This window comes from Bos indicus x Bos taurus, chromosome 2 (assembly GCF_003369695.1).
Source record: "Bos indicus x Bos taurus breed Angus x Brahman F1 hybrid chromosome 2, Bos_hybrid_MaternalHap_v2.0, whole genome shotgun sequence".
Lineage (NCBI taxonomy): Eukaryota > Metazoa > Chordata > Mammalia > Artiodactyla > Bovidae > Bos > Bos indicus x Bos taurus.
Window position 1 is genome coordinate 118,154,968 of NC_040077.1, and position 19,186 is coordinate 118,174,153.

The following is a 19,186-nucleotide window of genomic DNA, read 5'->3' on the forward strand; positions in this document are numbered from 1 at the left end:
TTTGGGTTTCTTTCTAGTTGTGGCCTTTGGATTCCAGAGCACCTGGGCTCTGTAGTTGCAGCTCATGAGCTTAGTGGCCCCTTGGCTTGTAGGATCTTAGTTCCTCGGCCAGGGATCAAACCCACATCCTCTGCATTAGAAGGTGGATTCTTAACCACTGGACCACCACGGAATCCCTCACATGGAAGTTATATACCATCTCAGAGATACCTTTTTGGATCCTTCGTTTTAGAAAACAGCAGTTTGAGAGATGGGGTGAGGATGTAAGGATCAGCATCAGGGAAGGAAGGAGGAGAAAAGGTAGGTGGGAACAGACATAGGAAAAGAAACAAATCAGGACAAAGGAAATAGCGAGACATTCCAACAGCAACACACTGACTGAGGTAGAAACAGAGGAAGCAGAGATGCATGAAAAGCGCGAGAATGAAAAAGAGAATGAGATTGGGAAACCATGTATGCAAATTTCCTTACATTCTGCATCAGATTACTGGGTTGTACAAGCCCCCCTCTTAGCTTCACAAAACCAAAAGACAGGTGTGCAAACTGTCATAACCTCTATTTTATGGCCGCAGAAATAAAGCACAGAAAGGCACGGCAGTTATTTTTGCAAGGGCAAGGTAGAAAAGGAAGGGTGGGCACCAGCATCCTGGGTGTGTCCCCGAGGACAGCGGTGTGTGAAGCCAGCTGGCAGTCAGGGTGAGGTCGTGTGGTCAGAAGAGGAAGAGGAAACCCAAGGAGTTCTGCAGGTTCTTGAAGGAGTGAACCAGAGTCCAGAAGGTTTTAGTTAAGGAGAAAGTAATGCTGGTGGGGAGGGAATGGAAATCACTGAGAAACAGGGAGCATGGAAATGGACCAACCACTTGGACTGTAAGTGATCTAGCGTAAGAAAACTAGAATGGATAATAGAGGAAAAGAGACACACTATCACTGAAAAACAAGGAAACAGGAAACCCCAAGACATGAAAACAAGACATGAGGAGAGAAACCCAGACAATCAAATGGATGCACAGCTAGAGCTGCGTGGAGGTGGAACTGTGGATAAGACACTGAGAGGGAGAGAAAAGGAGAAGGGGTGCGAGTAGATGGCAAAAAACAGCCAGCCCGTGGCTCCCAGGAGCAGAGCTTGGAGCAGACATATCAGTGTCCCATGGTGTTGGCACGAGCCCACTGAGGTCTGTTTCTGATCGCCTTCCACGTCCATCGTGTCCTTGTTTCTCTGCAGTGACCTGGGATCCCAAAGCTCCCCAAATGCCTCCTGAAGGAGAAGCCGAGGAGGTGCTCAGCCTACTACCAGCAGAGGGGGGAGGTAATTATGACTGAAATTCCCAACTGCCTCAATAAATGGGAAAAAAATCTCCTCTTCTCTCATCTTGCCATTCTCTTCTTCATATTCACTTATGTACACAAAAAATTGTGTTGATTTTCTCTTTTGTTTTTCCCCAAACTGTGAGAGAGACTAAGGATACAGGTGAGTGGAGCTGGGTGAGGACAGCACCCCTGGGTGAAGAAGGTAGGGGGCCAGGATGTGCCAAAGGTGGGCTGAGGTCCCGAGGTAGGCGTGCCTGGGTGACTCTGTGTGTGTGTGTGTGTGTGTGTGTGTGTGTGTGTGTGTGTGTGCTCAGTCATGTCCAACTCTTTGCAACCCCATGGACTCAAGCCCACCAGGCTCCTCTGTCTATGGAATTTTCCAGGCAAGAATACTGGAAAATTTCCTTCTTCAGGGGATCTTCTTGACCAGGGATTGAACTTGGGTGACTTTAACTGCATATAAAAATCCAGTTGTCAGCAGGTTATGGCCACTGAGGCAAGGAAATCATTTTCACCTTCCTTCTGGAAGTCCTAGGAACACGAAAATAAGTTTTGTGAATGATGAGTAGGCTTGCAATTTAGAAAGGTGATGTAGGATTCTTAGACTAAAGCTGATGAAGGGAAGCTTTTGGGCCCTGTGGTCCATGTGAAAAATGGAGGGAAGAATGGGATGGGGAAAGGCAATAAAGAGCAGTGTCAAGGCTGAAAGAGGAAGAAAAAAAAAAGACAGGAGCAGAGGAGACAGCACACACCAAAACAAAGAGAAGTATCTAGAGACACTGGCAGAGGAAACAAGGCCACAGACAGAAAAATATGCAGAGTCAATGGGAAGAGGAAGAAGGAGAAAGAGAATTAGATGTACAGGGAGTGCGGGAGAAGGTGGCTGGTTCTCAGCCTCCGGTGGTAATGATGGGAGGGAGTTACCCTGCAGGCCAGGGGAACTCCAAGGGCAGATCAAGATGGTCTGGGACAGGGACAGCCCCACCCAGGAGAACTGGGCCTCCTGTGTCGTCACCATGAGGTTTTTTTTTTTTGCCATGATTTCCCCTGGTTGTATACTGAGACCTCTGAGGGATTTCATTCCTTTCTGTAGAGGATAACAATGCCTGTTGTGTGATCTGTAAGAAAGAAGATCCCCAGGAAGCCCCGAGCTCCCCACCAAGATGTGAGCCAGGTAAGGAAGGGGTATTGTCAGCCCTGAGCTGCAAGGTGTCAGATGTCTGAATTCAGAGCTGAACAGCATGACCCTGGTTCCCTGCTCATGTTGCAGTTGTTGTTTAGTCACTCAGCTGTCTCCAGCTCTGTGTGACCTCATGGACTGCAGCAAGCCGGGCTTCCCTGTCCTTCTCCATCTCCCGGAGCTTGCTCAAACTCATGTCCATTGAGTCAGCGATGCCATCCAACCATCTAGTCCTCTGTTATAGTAGATCAGTCCTAAAGAAATAGTCTGTTTTTCCTCCACAATCTTTATGCTTGTTTACACTAAAGACTCAATATTGTGATTTTAACTCCTGTGCACCTCTTATTTCCTATAAAGAATAAAAGGTAGGTATTTATCTAGTGTTTAATAGTAATATTATATTGTTATAACTTTGGATAGAGTTTCAAAGAAACTTGGTCCTTGATATCTACTTGTCAGAAAGAGAGACCAATGACCCTAAGCCCACAAACAGTTTTTGCCACATATTCTTCATCAGATTATTGGATTATATAGTGCTTTATTGGGCTTATCTGATAACTCAGTTGGTAAAGAACCCACCTGCAATGCAGGAGACTCTGGTTCAATTCCTGAGTCGGGAAGATCTGCTGGAGAAGGGGCAAGCTGCTCACTCTAGTATTCTTGGGCTTCCCTTGTGGTTCAGCTGGTAAAGAATCTGCCTGCAATGTGGAACCTGGGTTTGATCCCTGGATTGGGATCCCCTGGAGAAGGGAATGGCTACCCATTCCAGTATTCTGGCTGGGAGAATTCCATGGACTGTATAGTCCATGGGGTCACAAAGAGTCAGATATGACTGACTTACACTTTTAGTGCTTTATTCTTTTTCAAAGTACTTTGGCAAATGAGATTTCCTCACAGAATTTTAGTTCTTAGCCAGGGAAACCATTATTATCCCTCCTTAGCAATTAGAATACAGAAGCACAGAAAAAAGAATATTTGTTTTTCCCTTGAGATCAAAGTAGGAGGAAGGGTGAAGACCAGTGTCCTGAGTATCTCAGTACAGGTGGTGGCTGTGTGAGGCTTGTAGGAAGTCAGTGTCATCACATGATGGGAGTCCAAAGGCAGACCTGCAACATCTCAATCACGATAGAACAGAACCCAAACCAGAGAGCCTTCCACTTCTCAAATAGAGACTGTCGATAGGGAGTGGAAGAAATTAAGAGAGAGAGAGTGAGGCAAGAAATGAAGCCTGCTACAGGGTTTGGGGGCTTCCCCTGTGGCTCAGTGGTAAAGAATTCACCTGCCAATTCAGGAGAAGTAGGTTCGATCTCTGAGTTGGAAAGATCTCTTGGAGAAGGAAATGGCAGCCCATTTCAGTACTCTTGCCTGGAAAACCACATGGACAGAGGAGACTGTGGGCTATAGCCCACGGGATCACAAAACTTGGACATGACTTAGTGACTAAACAACAATAGGATTTGAAAGACCTAGAGGAATAGAGCTGGAGAGAATAAGCAAAATAATGAGAGTTCAAGATCATCACTGCGGAAAAAATGTAAAGATAGGAGATGTTGGCGGGGGGGAGAGCACACAAAATGAAAGATACATCTTCATAATTATACACAATTATTCTCCTAGTGCAGAAGCAGAAATGTTTAGAGGCAGGTCTATAGATAGGAAACTGAGAAGCAGAGGGCAGGAGAATGAGGTGAATGAAGTGGAAACAGAGGCAGAACAGGCTTCATTGGATCTCAGGTGTGGTCCTTGGAGCAGATGTCCTTTTTCCCAAAGGGCAGCTCACCTGTGCTCTGAACCTCCTAACTCAGCTCATTTCCTTCTTTCTTTTTTTTTTTTTTTTTAAGTGGAGTATAATTGCTTTACAATGTTGGGTTAGTCTCTGTTGTACAATAAATTAAATTAGCTATATGTATACATATGTCCCCTCTCTGACATCCCTTCCATGTCTGCCTCCTGCCATCCCACCAGCCTAGGTCATCACAGAGCTGAGCTGTCTGAGCTATACAGCACCTTCCCACTATCTGTTTTACACATGGTAGTATATTCGGGTCGTTCCTAATCTCCCAATTAGTCCAACCTCCCCCTTCCCTATCCCTGTGTCCACATGTCCATTCTGTACATCTGTATCTCTATTCCTGCATGGAAATAAATTCCTCTATACCATTCCTCATTTCTTTTCAGAGTCCTGTGATCCTGAAGCTTCCCAAATGACTGATAAAGAAGAACAAGAGGAGCTGCCCAGTCAACCACTGGATGGAGAAGGTATTCATGACTTCAACTCCTATGTAACTAATTGAATCTTTTTCTGTCTACGGGGAGGAAGATCTACTCTACTCCTCTTCACATGCGCACACAGAAGAAATACAAGGTGCCACGTGAAAAGAATCAAAAAGACGGAGGAAATTAGTTGTATTAGAAGGGAGTGAGATGGGTTTGTTGTGAGATTATGTTCAGCCTCTGGTGATAGTGTCAGGAGCCTTGTTAACCTCCAGGTCAGCTGAGTTCAAAGGCAGGAGGGTCTACGGGTTGGGACATTCCCACCTTGGAGATTCTTTAGCCACCATAGTCTTCCCGGTTGTTTCTGGTAGGGCTTTCCTACTATGGTTTCCATTGGTCATACACTGGGTTTCTAAGAGATTTCATTCTATTTATCAGAAGGCAGTGGCACCTGTTTAGAAATATGTGATGAAGAAGAGACTCAGGAATCCTTGAGCTCACCACCAAAAAGTGGACCAGGTGAGGGAGGTAAGGATGGTCTGAGCTGCAAGACGTCAGGAGGATGGTGTTTCCTAATGGATGCTACTCTGGGAATACCCCACAATGGAAGTTTCAGTTAATTCTGAAATACAGTCTTCACGTTTACCTTGATTCTTTGGGAAAATGCCAGGACTTCGTGCGTGCTGTGCTCCATTGTGTCCAACCCTTTGTGACCCCATGGACTGCAGCCTGCCAGGCTCCTTTGTCCTTGGGATTCTCCAGGCAAGCATACCGGAGTGGGTTGCCATTTCCTTCTCCAGGGGATCTTCCCCACCTAGGGATTGAACCCATGTCTCTTTCATCCCCTGCACTGGCAGGCAGATTCTTTACCACTGAGCCACCTGCGGAAACCCCCACCACCAAAGCATGGACCAGGTGAGGGAGATAAGGATGGTCTGGGCTGCAGGGTGTCAGGAGGATGGTGTTTCCTGAGGTATTGTACTCTAGGAATACTCCACAATGAAAGTTTCAGTTAATTCTCAAATACCGTCTTCACATTTACCTTGACTCTTCGGGAAAACGCAAGGGACAAGAAACCTTGAGCAACTCCACAATTAGGAGGTCATGCTGTTTGATAGTAAGTATCCATGTATCCATTTGTAGTAGATACAATCTCACACAGGAAAAAGAACAAAGAAGCTGCACAAAAATGTGATTAATTTTTAGTGAAACTGTTAGTACATTATATCTATTTAGTATCCCCGAAGAATATTTACATTCACCTCTTTCAGAACAGGAACATAACCTTTCGTTTATCTGTTGTCTATAGAGACTTAATTTATTGCTTAAGTTGGTGTGACATGTTTTATATCACCATCAATGGTTTCTTTGTCTAAATGTTTGAACTTTTGATCTTACTATGGGAATAACTCATGACTTCAAATGTTTGAGGTTCTTTGGGGGTTTTAGTGGTTTCCTACTCCATGGATAACTCTCAAAGACAAAGTACAACTGGGTTTAAGCTGATTCTCATGACTAAGTCATGGTCTTGATATAAATGGTTTGTAGCATCCTTGCCCTAAATGGCAATCAATAGCTGCCAGACTGATGTTTCTTAAGGCTGTTTTCTGGATTAAAATTGATTTTAGAAGCATAATTGCAACTGAAGTCATAATGTTTTTTAAGAAGTTGGTTTGGGATGACAGTGTATTCAAAAATTCTTAAAATTGGCTCTACTAGAAATACTGTAGAAGAATTAAATTAAAAGTTAGGGTGGTGATCATAAGTGTGTCAGTCTTGGAATGTTATTATTAGCAGTAAAGATAACATTATGAGGAAGTCAGAGGCTTCAAACATTAAATGAGTAAATTGAAAAGCTGAAATAGCAAGGATAAAGGATAAAAAATGCGAAGAAGAATGTGACAATCAGTGTGACAAGCTAGACATCCAGGAAAACCTTACTTTGATGATCTTGAGTGGAAGCAGTTCTACCTTATGGAATTGTCTCTATGTTCTGGGAATCTTTGGGAATTCACTTAATATCCATTTTTCTATGGGTTCCTGAAGATATTTAAAATCTGTTTCCATTGTATTCAGATGTTATGATCTACTCCAAAAACATAATAGCTTTCGGTTTTAGCAATCTGACATATCCTAGAAAAAGCCCCAGGCTTCCCCAATGGATCAGCAATGAAGAATCCACCTGCAATGCGGAATGCAGGAGACATGGGTTCAATCCCTGGTTTGGGCAGATCCCCTAGAGGAGGAACTGGAAATGCACTCCAGTATTCTTGCCTGGAAAATCCTATGGACAGGGGACCCTGGTGGACTACAGTCCATGGGGTCGCAAAGAGTTGGACACGACTTATCAACTTAACAACAACAACCACAGAGAAGGTTCTACGTTCAGTTGCTTGAGATAATTTTGCTTTCTGTAAGGGAATGAACTCTACAAGGAAATCTGAAGCAGTCATTGCATAACCAGCCTGGGATCTATTTTTCGTTATTATCTTTTGTCTCAATTTTTATTTTTATTTTAGAGATAATATTTATCATCAAATAATATTAAGTCAGGATTTAGTATGGAAGTGAACTTCCAGATGTTCAAGCTGGATTTAGAAAAGGCAGAGGAACCACAGAACAAATTGCCAGTATCCATTGGAGCATTGAAAAAGCAAGAGAGTTCCAAAAAAACATCTACTTCTGCTTTATTCACTATGTCAAAGCCTTTAACTGTGTGGATCACAACAAACTGTGGAAAATTCTTAAAGAGGTGGGAATACCAGACCACCTGACCTGCCTCTTGAGAAATCTGTATGCAGGTCAAGAAGCAATAGTTAGAACTGGACATGGAACAACAGACTGATTCCAAATAGGAAAAGGAGTACATCAAGGCTGTGTATTGTCACCCTGCTTATTTAACTTATATGCAGAGTACATCATGAGAAACACTGGGCTGGAGGAAGCACAAGCTGGAATCAAGATTGCTGGGAGAAATATCAATAACCTCAGCTAGGCAAATGACACCGCCCTTATGGCAGAAAGTGAACAACTAAAGAGCCTCTTGATGAAAGTGAAAGAGGAGAGTGAAAAAGTTGGCTTAAAACTCAGCATTCAGAAAACTAAGCTCATGGCATCTAGTCCCATCACTTCATGGCAAATAGATGGGGAAAGAGTGGAAACAGTGAGAAATTTTATTTTGGGGGCTCCAAAATCACTGCAGGTGATGACTGCTGACATGAAATTAAAAGATGCTTGCTTCTTGGAAGAAAAGCTATGACCAGCCTAGACAGCATATTAAAAAGCAGAGATATTGCTTTGCCAATGAAGGTCTGTCTAGCTATGGATTTTCCAGTGGTCATGTATGGATGTGAGAGTTGGACTATAAAGAAAGCTGAGTGCCAAAGAATTGATGCTTTTGAACTGTGGTGTTGGAGAAGACTCTTGAGGGTCCCTTGGACTGCAAGAAGAGCCAACCAGTCCATCCTAAAGGAAATCATTCCTGAATATTAATTGGAAGGACTGATGCTGAAGCTGAAACTCCAATACTTTGGCCACCTGATACAAAGAACTGCCCCATGGAAAAGACCCTGAAGCTGGGAAAGACTGAAGGCGGGAGGAGAAGGGGATGACAGAGAATGAGATGGTTGGATGGCATCACCAACTCAATGGACATGAATTTGAGCAAGCTCTAGGAGTTGGTGATGGACAGGGAGGCCTGGCATGCTGCAGTCCATGGGGTCGCAAAGAGTTGGACACAACTGAGTGTGTTGGCCATCTGGTGATGTCTATGTGTAGAGTCTTCCCTTGTGTGTTGGACCAGGGTGTTTGCTATGACCAGTGCAGTCTCTTGGCAAAACTCTTGTAGCCTTTGCCCTGCTTCATTCTATACTCCAAGGCTAAACTTGCTTGTTACTCCAGGTGTTTCCTGACTTTCTTTTGCATTCCAGTCTCCTATAATGAAAAGGACATCTTTTTTGAGTGTCAGTTCTAAAAGGTCTTGTAGGTCTTCATAGAACCATTCAACTTCAGCTTCTTCAGCATTACTGGTTGGGGCATAGACTTGGATTACTGTGATATTGAATGGTTTGCCTTGGAAATGGACAGAGATCATTCTGTTGTTTTTGAGATTGCATCCAAGTACTGCATTTCGAACTCTTTTGTTCACCATGATGGCTACTCCATTTCTTCTAAGGGATTCCTGCCCACAGTAGTAGATATAATGATCATCTGAGTTAAATTCACCCATTCCAGTCCATTTCAGTTCACTAATTCCAAGAATGTCTACATTCACTCTTGCCATCTCCTGTTTGACCACTTCCAATTTGCCTTGAATCATGGACCTAGCGTTCCAGGTTCCTATGCAATATTGCTCTTTACAGCATCAAGCCTTGCTTCTATCACCAGGCACATCCACAACCAGGTGTCGTTTTTGCTTTGGCTCCATCCCTTCATTGTTTCTTAAGTTATTTTTCCTGATTTCCAGTATCATATTGGGCACCTAATGACCTGGGGAGTTCATCTTTCAGTGTCCTATCTTTTTGCCTTTTCATACTGTTCATGGGGTTCTCAAGGCAAGAATACTGAAGTGGTTTACCATTCCCTTCTCCAGTGCAAGTTAGTACTTCTTAATACATTTAATATAGTTTCATTTGCAGGATAAAGCCCTACCTATTACATTTTTAGGAGTTTCTTTGAGGGAAATATTATTAAATTTGTCATTTACTTTTGACATACCAAAAATTCCCCACTGAAACCCAAAGATATCTTTTGTAAAAATTTTCTGTTTAAGTGCAAGAGTTTAGACTCATACTGAGAGTACAAAGAGGAAGTGGAAATTCTGCCAGTGGGAGCTTGTGACTTTGGTAGAGACAAACCCATGACAAACAAAGAGGCCACTACACCCAGTCATAAGTATGAATAGTGTCCTCGTAAATGAGGCATTGAACTCATCAACCAAACAGAGATGAGAAAGAAGACATATGATCAAATACATGATAATAGTTATGTACTAAACAAAGTGATTTTCTTTCACAAATTAATACAATGTCAAATATCCTCATGAAGGTTTTGGTGAGAGACTCAAGACAAATGTGACCAAATATATTTGCACAAATTGGCTATGGTCTACTGGAGCCCCACCCATTAATTAGTCTTTGGGGCTGGCATGGGTTGGGGATTTATCAAGTCTGTGTCTCTATGTATTTGCTTTGGATCACTATCTTCTAATAATTAAAAAGCATGGGAAATTCAGGAATACACAAACACATGAGATAAGACTTTTTAAAAAATAGACAGAAGAAAAGAGAGTAAATGAAGAAGTGGAAGAATAAGTACATTGACAGAATATTTGTTAAATGCTGTGCTGCCAAACCAAAAGATCCAATGATTTTGTATCTAATTTCACACATATCTTTAAATACTAAAATAAATTCAGTAAAACCTCAAAGAAACAAGTCAGAGCTCAAGTTGTTCTTGGGACAGCTTCACTTGGAAGTGGATCAGGAAGACAATCTGAGTCATGCACAAAAAGCTGTAGGTTTGTACCTGTTGGTTCAAGGGTCTCAAAAGACACCCCTAAACAAGTCTTTGTGATGATCTTGCTGGGAGCTCTGTTTTTGAAGGCAGAGGTCATTATGCAATATCTGAAGCTAAAGCTGGCAAGGCACATGGCAAGAGGAGGCACTGTGCTTATGGGACTCAGTGTCTTTCAAAAAATAATTTTATTTATTTATTTTATTCATTTATTTTTATTTAAATTTTATTTATTTATTTTTAATTAATTTTTATTGCAGTATATTAGATTTGCAATGTTGTGTTTTTATTTACAGTTTTAGGAAGCATGTAGTTCAGGAACAGCAGATTTTCAGAAACAGGAGTGTTTATAACTAGGTTAGCATCTAGCCACACTCAGGCTTGCTGAAGTGTGTCTGTTGCTGATTGGCTGATTTTCATAAGTGTAAGGCCACCCTTAATTGGCTGGATTTAAATGTGGCTAGTGATGTAAACAGTCATTGGCCAATTGGGATAAATTTAAAACTGGCTCTGGTAATTATGGTTTGCAATTTTCAAGACAGTTTTTCCCAGAAGAATAAGATCTTTATATCTTATTCTTTTTTTTTTTTTTTTTTTTGGTTTTAATTTTATTTTATTTTTAAACTTTACATAATTGTATTAGTTTTGCCAAACATCAAAATGAATATATCTTATTCTTAAAGCTTAAAGTAGGAAAAGAAAAGTAGAGAAAGCAATTCAGTTCAGTTCTGTCGCTCAGTCGTGTCCAACTCTTTGTGACCCCGTGGACTGCAGTACACCAGGCCTCCCTGTCCATCACCAACTTCTGGAGTTTACTCAAACTCGAGCCATCCAACCAACTCATCCTCTGTCGTCCCCTTCTCCTCCTGCCCTCAATCTTTCCCAGCATCAGGGTCTTTTCAAACGAGTCAGCCCTTTGCGTCAGGTGGCCAAAGTATTGGAGTTTCAGCTTTAGCATCAGTCCTTCCAATGAACACCCTGAAAGGTTGTTGTTGAATCACACAAAGACACTGGGATTCTTGGCCCCCAGAGGAGAAGAATTCAATCCGGGGCCAGAGACGACGCTTGATCGCTCAGAGCTTTTGTGTAATAAAGTTTTATTAAAGTATAAAGGAGATAGAGAAAGCTTCTGACATAGGCATCAGAAGAGGGCAGAAAGAGTACCCCCCTGCTAGTCTTCAGCTGGATTGTTATATAGTCACTAGCAGTCTGTTAATGAAAGAAAGGAATGTCTTAAAATTCAGAATGGCACCAGGCCGCTCACCCATAAGATGCATTTTGGGATAATCTTGGCACCAAATGGTTTATCCTGGGCCATAAAATGATTAACTTGAATCTTGAAGAAGGGCGGACTACCATACAAATAGTTTCATTTACATAGATTAGGGGAACAATATCTGAGTATAACATACTGGTTTGTCAAGTACGTTCTGAGCCAAGAGGCGAACGGACTTGAGGACAGAGTTTGGGGTAAATGCATAGCACATTAGCATAGCTTAAGACAAATATTTTATAAGAAAAAGGCATTGGTTATCTCTAGGTTTGAGAATAGTTAACTTCAGGTGAAACCAGGTGTTCTTATGGCAACACAGTATTTTAAGAGAAATCTCCTTTTAAATTTATATAGAGAAGAAAAAAATATCGCTAGTTTGTTTCCTCCTGCCGATTAAGACGGAAAAGGCAATGGCACCCCACTCCAGTACTCTTGCCTGGAAAATCCCATGGACGGAGGAGCCTGGTAGGCTGCAGTCCATGGGGTTGCTAAGAGTCGGACACGACTGAGCGACTTGACTTTTACTTTTCACTTTCATGCACTGGAGAAGGAAATGGCAACCCACTCCAGTGTTCTTGCCTGGAGAATCCCAGGGACGGGGGAGCCTGGTGGGCTGCCGTCTCTGGGGTCGCACAGAGTCGGACACGACTGAAGCGACTTAGCAGCAGCAGCCGATTAAGAGAGATAAAAATGTCTGACACTTGCAGGCTATTTCCTCCGTTTGGAGACCCCTGGCCTTCCTGCCTGTTACCCTCTCAACCCAGGACCGAATTCCTTTAGGATTGACTGGTTGGATCTCCTTGCAGTCCAAGGGACTCTCAAGAGTCTTCTCCAACACCACAGTTCAAAAGCATCAGTTCTTTGGTGCTCAGCTTTCTTTATAGTCCAACTCTCACATCCATACATGACTACAGGAAAAACCACAGCCTTAACTAGACAAACCTTTGTTAGCTAAAGAGAAAGCAGAATGAGGTACAAAAGATGGGAAAAAACATGGTTCTATTGGACCTCAGGTGTGATTATTGGAGCAGATGTACTTTTTTCCAGAAAGCAGTTTATCTTAGCTCAGAATATCAGTGTGCAGCATGAAAGCACCAGGAACTGTATCCTAATCACTGTCTTAGGATCTGTAATGTTCTTGTTTCCCTTCAGTATCTGGCAGACTAGAAACTCTCCAGATGAATACAGAAGAAGATTCAGAGGAGCTAGGTTCTAGCCCACTATCCTATGATAGCCAAAGTAATTATGAATTAAAAAAAAACAAAAAACAGAAACAAAGTTCTGGTAAAGATAAAGAGATAAGAAAGGGAAACAGGGAGACTTAAAGAAAGAGTTAGATGTATGGAAAATCAGAGGAAGAAGTAGAAAAGGGGGATCAACAAAAAGGGGTTCAGAAAAGAGGATCATTGGGGAAATAAAAAATCTTCATAAGCCTTGGTTTTGACCCAGGTACAGAGCTACCAACGTTTGGAAATAAGTGCTCCTGTGTGATGTGCTTCTCGAAAGATGTGCCCAGAGATCCAGAAGGAAGAACTGAAAGTATGCAAGCTGATGACATGTTAGGTAAGGCTACCTGAGGGTGGTGAGATGGGGGTGGCTCCACTGGCAACACAGACCTAGGTAGGGTGGTGGCAGATGGAAGGAAGGAATAAGGAATATGGCTGGCTTCCAGTCTATCCCAGTATCCTGATCTCTGCATTTGCTTGACCTGATCCTTTTGGGACTAGCAGGGAAGCAAGAGATCATTATAAAATTGTGTTTAAGGGATGGCCCGTGTTGATTATACATGGTTGATATATTAATTGGGCTTCCCTGGTGGCTCAAATGGTAAGAATCTGCCAGCAATGCAGGCAACATGGATTTGATCCCTATGTTGAGAAGATCCCCCAGAGAAGGGAATGCCAACCCACTCTAGTTTTCTTGCCTGGCAGGCTACAGTCCATGGTGGTGCAAAGAGAAATACACTCTTTAAAGTGGCAGTTTATTGTTTATTCCATCAGTGTATTACTAACAAAGCTTTGTGATTTCCAGTGATTTCTATCCCTGTCACCCAAGAAAGTCAAGTGTATGTCCATTAATAGGTAACACTGTCATTTTGTCACAATCTTAGAAAGGTCTCAAAAGATAGCTACTCCTGCCACTTAATTGTCAGAAGGAAAGACTTCAGATCAACTATTCTTAACCCAGCACATAGGTTTGATAAATGTTCTCCAGCATGTCACTTGTTTATATAGTGATACTATTCACTTTTGCATATAAGGTCTTATTTCATCCTAACAAAATTCTTAAGGACTAGACAAATATCCCTGAGTAAACTGAAATTTATAGATATTGAAGAATGTTTTTCAAAGTCCCATTAAGAAATAATGGAAGACCCAGGGTCCGGGGCTCCCATGTCTCGATTCAGTAGGTTTGATTCCTTTACGAGAAAGAGAGATAACAACCCAAATGTCTTTATAAATTCAAGCCTTCTGCAGTATGAATCATCTTAAGATTTGTAACTTTTATTTATTTATTTTTGTTTCCACATCTTGTGTTTTTTTCTAGATACGGTAGATCTTGGGAACAACTCTACTGTGAGAAAACCCAAGAAGAGAAGAAGTAAGAGTGCATGCAATTTTATTTGCTTTTGATACTAAAAAGGAGTTTTTAATGCCAGTTTCATTATTATTATTATTTATAATAATGTGTTAATAATATGAAAACCCCATAAAGGTGTCTATATCCTAATCTCTGGAACCTGTAATCTGTTATCTTACGTGGCAAAAGGGATTTTATACATACGATTAAGATCAGGACCTTGACATTGGAGATTATCCTGCATTTTCTGGGTGCACTCAGTATCATCAAGAGGGCCTTAAAATATGAAGAACTGTTCCTGACTGTGAAGAGAGGAAGAAGTGATTATGGAAGACAGTCACAGAGAGATGCAATATTGCTAGCTTTGCAGATGGAAGGAAAGAATAAGGAATATTGATGGCTTCTGTTAACAGAAAGTGAGAAAGGAAAGGAAAGAGATTTCCCTCTACAGCCTCCAGACAGGAATGAAGCCCTACTGAAACCTTGATTTTAACCCAGAGTGACCCTTGTCAGACTTCTAACCAACATAACTATAAGATAATGAACTGTTTTAAGCCACTAAATTTGTGGTCATTTGCTATGGTACCAATAAAAGAGTAATATGGATTTTGGTTATTGGAAGTGGGATGCAGCCAAAATTCATTCCTAAAAATGTGGAAGTGGCTTTGAATTTGGGCAACGGGCAGAGGGAATTTGGGTAATAAGAATTTTAAGTAGAACAATAAAAAATGTCTAGATTGCTTTGAACAGTTAGTAGAAATGTGGTGCTGAAGACTGCTTGTGAGGACTTGGAAGTGAAGAGCATGGTAGGAAAAATCTATGTCGTTTTGGAGAATATGTAAATCATTATGAAAAGGCTGTTGGGTCGCTAAGAGTCGGGCACGACTGAGCGACTTCACTTTCACTTTTCACTTTCATGCGTTGGAGAAGGAAATGGCAACCCACTCCAGTGTTCTTGCCTGGAGAATCCCAGGGACGGGGGAGCCTGGTGGGCTGCCGTCTATGGGGTCGCACAGAGTCGGACACGACTGAAGTGACTTAGCAGCAGCAGCAGCAGCAATATGGAGGCTAAAGGTGTCATGAAGGAAATAAGGAACGTGTTTTTGAAAATGAAAGGGAATCCTTACTATTTAGTGGCAGAAAGCTCAGCAAAATTAAATCCTGCAGTTATGTGGAAAGCAGAATTTTTTGGATATATAGCTAAGATTCCTAATTACAAAAGGTGCAGCTGGTTTCATGTTGCTGCTTAGAGTAAACTGCGAAAGGAAAGAGGTAAGTCAAGGGAAGAGCTGCTAAACAAAAGGAATCAGGACTTGATGATTTAAAATTTTTTTAGCCTATTCAGATTGCAAAAATGCTAAAGTTAGGAGAGTCACTGTCAGGAAAACATGCTCTGCAGCGACAACCAGGAGTGTCACTATTTAACTTTTTGCGAATGTCCCAGAAGCAGTGAAACATCAAAGTATTCAGTCACACAAATTGTTCTTCAAAGAGATTAAGTTTGTGACCCATAGGTACCCTCAGCCATCGCAGCAGAAGTGAAAAATGGATATGTGAGTCTACAAGAAAGATTTGTGGAGGAGACGCTCGTCTAATGGATGAGATTCTCATGACATATATGGGAGATATAGAAGATTCTTAAGACATTTATACCAACAGAAACAGAGATGTCCTTGTTCTAGTCCTTAGAGCCTGTAATCTGTTACTTTACCTGGCAGAAGAGACACTGGTGGTGTGATTAAATTAAAGATTTTTAGATGGGGAGATTTTTCTAGATTATCTGGGTGGCCCCAATCAAGTCACATGGGTCCTTAAAATCAGAAAACTTTTCTGCTATGGAGAGAGGGATATGTGACTATAGAATAATGGTCAAAGGAGATACAGTGTGAATGGCTTTGGAGAATAAGGCAGGGAGCAGTGAGCCAAGAAATGTGGGCAGCCTTCAGAAGCTTGAAAAGGTAAAGAAATCAAATATCCCCTACAGCTTCCAGAAAGAAACAAAGTCTCTAGATGCCTTGATTTTAGCTCAGTGAGACTTGTGTCAGATTCCTGATCTTCCAAACTGCAAGATAAAACATTTGTGTTGCTTTAAGCCAAGAAGTGTGTGGTAATTTATAATAGTAACAATAGAGAACTAATACTCTTCATAAGACAAAACAGAAACAAACAAACAAAAATCCTGAGTTTCACCTTTATATCATTAAGTTACATTTTTTAAAATAGCAATTTATAGTTTTTCAAACCTTGTTGTTTTCAAAATTTTAAAATATATGATCCGTATAAATTTTGATTGATATGTATTTTTCTAGATTTTTCTGTGCATGTTTTGAGATATTTACATCATACACTAACACATTATATCATAAATCTATTTATACTGTTACATTTCCCTTACTTTAAAATCAGTATGTCATGCACAAGAGATTATAAACATTTAACATTTTGCCAACGTAACTGTAAAAAGTTTTCTTTTATTCTGCTTTAATTTGCATTGCTCTCATTTTTATTGTGGTTGAGCATTTTTCATTTGTTATTGGTTATTTATTTTCCTTCTTCTAAAAATGGATAATGTGTATGCCTTACCAGTATTGCTATCTTTTTTAAACCATACTGAACAAACATAGGAATATTTATATATACATTAAACTTTGCCTATGTATACTGTTAGTATTTTATTTCATTTGATGTTATTCTCTTAGGTTTGTTTATAACATATTTTGTCCTAGAGAAATTTGAAATTTTATATAGTAAGATCTATCAGGATTTTCCTTTATGGCATCTAGGTTTTGTTTACAATATATAAAGATGTTTTCCAACTTGAAATTTTAAAAATACTTATATATGCTTCTAAAATATTTGACGTGCTTAATACTTTTAAATGTTTAAATTTATTATTCATAAAAGACTCACCTCTTTGTGTGTAATGTGAAATAGTAATTACAGGGAGTAACACCAACTTTTTTAAAAATTGAAATATGCTAATGTACAATATTATATGTTATAGGTATACAATTTTGAAGGTTATACCCCATTTATGGTTATTATAAAATATTTGCTATATTCCCCATGATATACAATATATTCTTATAGCTTATTGTATACCTAGTAGTTCATATCTCTTAATTCTCTGCGCCTAATTTGCCCCTCCCCTCTTACTTCTCCTCACTGGTAAGCATTAGTTTATTCTCTTTATCTGTGAGTCTGCTTCATTTTTGTTATATTCGCTAGTTTGTTGTATTTTTAAGGTTCCAGATAGAAGTTATATCATACAGTATTTGCCTTTCTCTATCTGACTTATTTCACCTAGCATAATTCCCTTCAAATCCATCCATGTTGACACAAATGGAAAAATTTTCATTCTTTTTTATGGCTGAGTAATATTCCATATGTATCTGTCTATATCTATCTATCTGTCTACCACATCTTCTTTTCCCATTCGTCTCTTGAAGGACACTTACACTGCTTCCATTTCTTGGCAATTATAAAAGTGCTGCTATGAATATTAGGGTACATGTATCTTTTCAAATTAGTGTTTTTGTGTTTTTTGGTTATACATTCAGGAGTGGGACTGCTGTGTCATATGGTAATTCTATGCTTAGTTTTCTGAAAAACCCCAACACTGTGTTTTCCACAGTGGCTGCACCAACTTACACTCCTGTAATAGTGTGTGAAGCTTCCCTTTTCTCCATGCTTTTGCTCACCTTGCTGTTTGTGTTCTTTCTGATGAGAGCCATTCTGACAGGTGCGAGACGGTTTTGATCTGCATTTCTCTGGAGATCAGGGATGTTGAACATCTTTTCATGTGCCAGTGGATGCCAACACTATTTCCTTCATGATTTGAATGCCCTTTTGCCTCTTTTCTGTGTTCATGGATCTGTGTCTGATTCTACTCTGAGATGCTGGTCTATTTAGTTTTAATGTGGTACCAAGTTGGTTTAATTATAATATTTTAAAGTAAAATTTTCTATTCCTACTTGATATATTTTTTTTTTCAAAGAAAAAAGTAAAAAATATAGTGAGGAGCAACAGAAAAGGGGATTTCAGAAGTCTGATTAATCTGGCTCACTCATTATGCATAAACTTTAGAATCAGTCAAGATTTCCTCCCCACACCTCCACAACTGCATTGGAACTTTGAAAATATATTGAATTTGGAGATTAGTTTGGGTAGAGTTGAGGTTTTTACAAGGAGCATGAGCTCTTCACTTATTCAGGTCATCTTGTATGTTCTTCAACAAAGTTTTAGCTTTTGTAAATAGATCTTGCCAATTTTTACTTTCCTAGATAGCTTTATTGACCTATAATTTCATATAATAGTATTTATCACTGTTAAGGTATGACTGGGTAAGTTTTAACAGACTGACCTCATCAATTCTTTAGAATTTGTTGAAGGCTCCTTTGCATCCTAATTTATGGTCAATCTTTGTGGAATGTTCTCTGACACTTAAAAATTGTATTTGAACTATTTGTTGGGGTCTGGTTTCTTCCCATTTACATAGTCTTTATTAAATACAACTTTGTTGTTTAATTCTTGCATCTCCTAAATTAGGCTGTATTTGTTCCATCAGGTTTGTATTTAAGTGTGGTAAACGCTCCCACATGACTCTGTGTATTTGACTCCTCACTAGTCTATTGTTTTACTTTAAATATTTTGATGGTATTCATGACTATATGACTTAATGAATCTTTTCCATTTATTGTTATACAGTGTTTCTCTTTATCCCTACTAATGCTTTTAATATTAAAATCTCTTTTTCTGGGTGCTGATAGTGTAATGTGAACTTTAATGTTTTATGCTTTTTGGTGCTTTTTACTTCTTTTATGTTAAGCCCATTTTTGCAGCTTTGTTTTATGCCTCTTTTAACAACACTTAGCTTCTTCTAATCTTCTCTGATCTTTTTTTAAATCCTAACCGTTTAATAGTTAAATTTTATTTGTTTACATTTGTTCTGATTCCTGATATACATCGACTTGTATATCACTGTTCATTTTTATTTTTCTGTGTTTTTGTGTCTCTTTCCTACACTCAAATGGATTGAGATAGAATTCTATATTCCATCTTTTTTCTCTGCTGGTTTAGAGATTAGAGATGAAATTTCTGTAATCTTTTTGACCATA

General features: G+C 40.0%; 1 protein-coding gene across 22 annotated transcripts in view; it reads left to right on the forward strand.

Annotated features, from left to right (window-relative positions):
* SP140 (SP140 nuclear body protein) overlaps window positions 1–19,186 on the forward strand; it is an 81,265-nt gene that overhangs the window by 35,517 nt on the left and 26,562 nt on the right. For 10 of the 22 annotated variants that reach the window (XM_027515654.1, XM_027515683.1, XM_027515646.1 and 7 more), the window contains 7 exons: window positions 1,223–1,306; window positions 2,402–2,482; window positions 4,667–4,747; window positions 5,141–5,230; window positions 12,939–13,052; window positions 14,037–14,090; window positions 14,483–14,485. In XM_027515654.1, the coding sequence (XP_027371455.1) occupies window positions 1,223–1,306; window positions 2,402–2,482; window positions 4,667–4,747; window positions 5,141–5,230; window positions 12,939–13,052; window positions 14,037–14,090; window positions 14,483–14,485 (507 nt within the window). The remainder of the gene's footprint in view (window positions 1–1,222; window positions 1,307–2,401; window positions 2,483–4,666; window positions 4,748–5,140; window positions 5,231–12,938; window positions 13,053–14,036; window positions 14,091–14,482; window positions 14,486–19,186) is intronic. The other 12 variants (XM_027515719.1, XM_027515758.1, XM_027515798.1 and 9 more) reach the window with 9 other exon arrangements.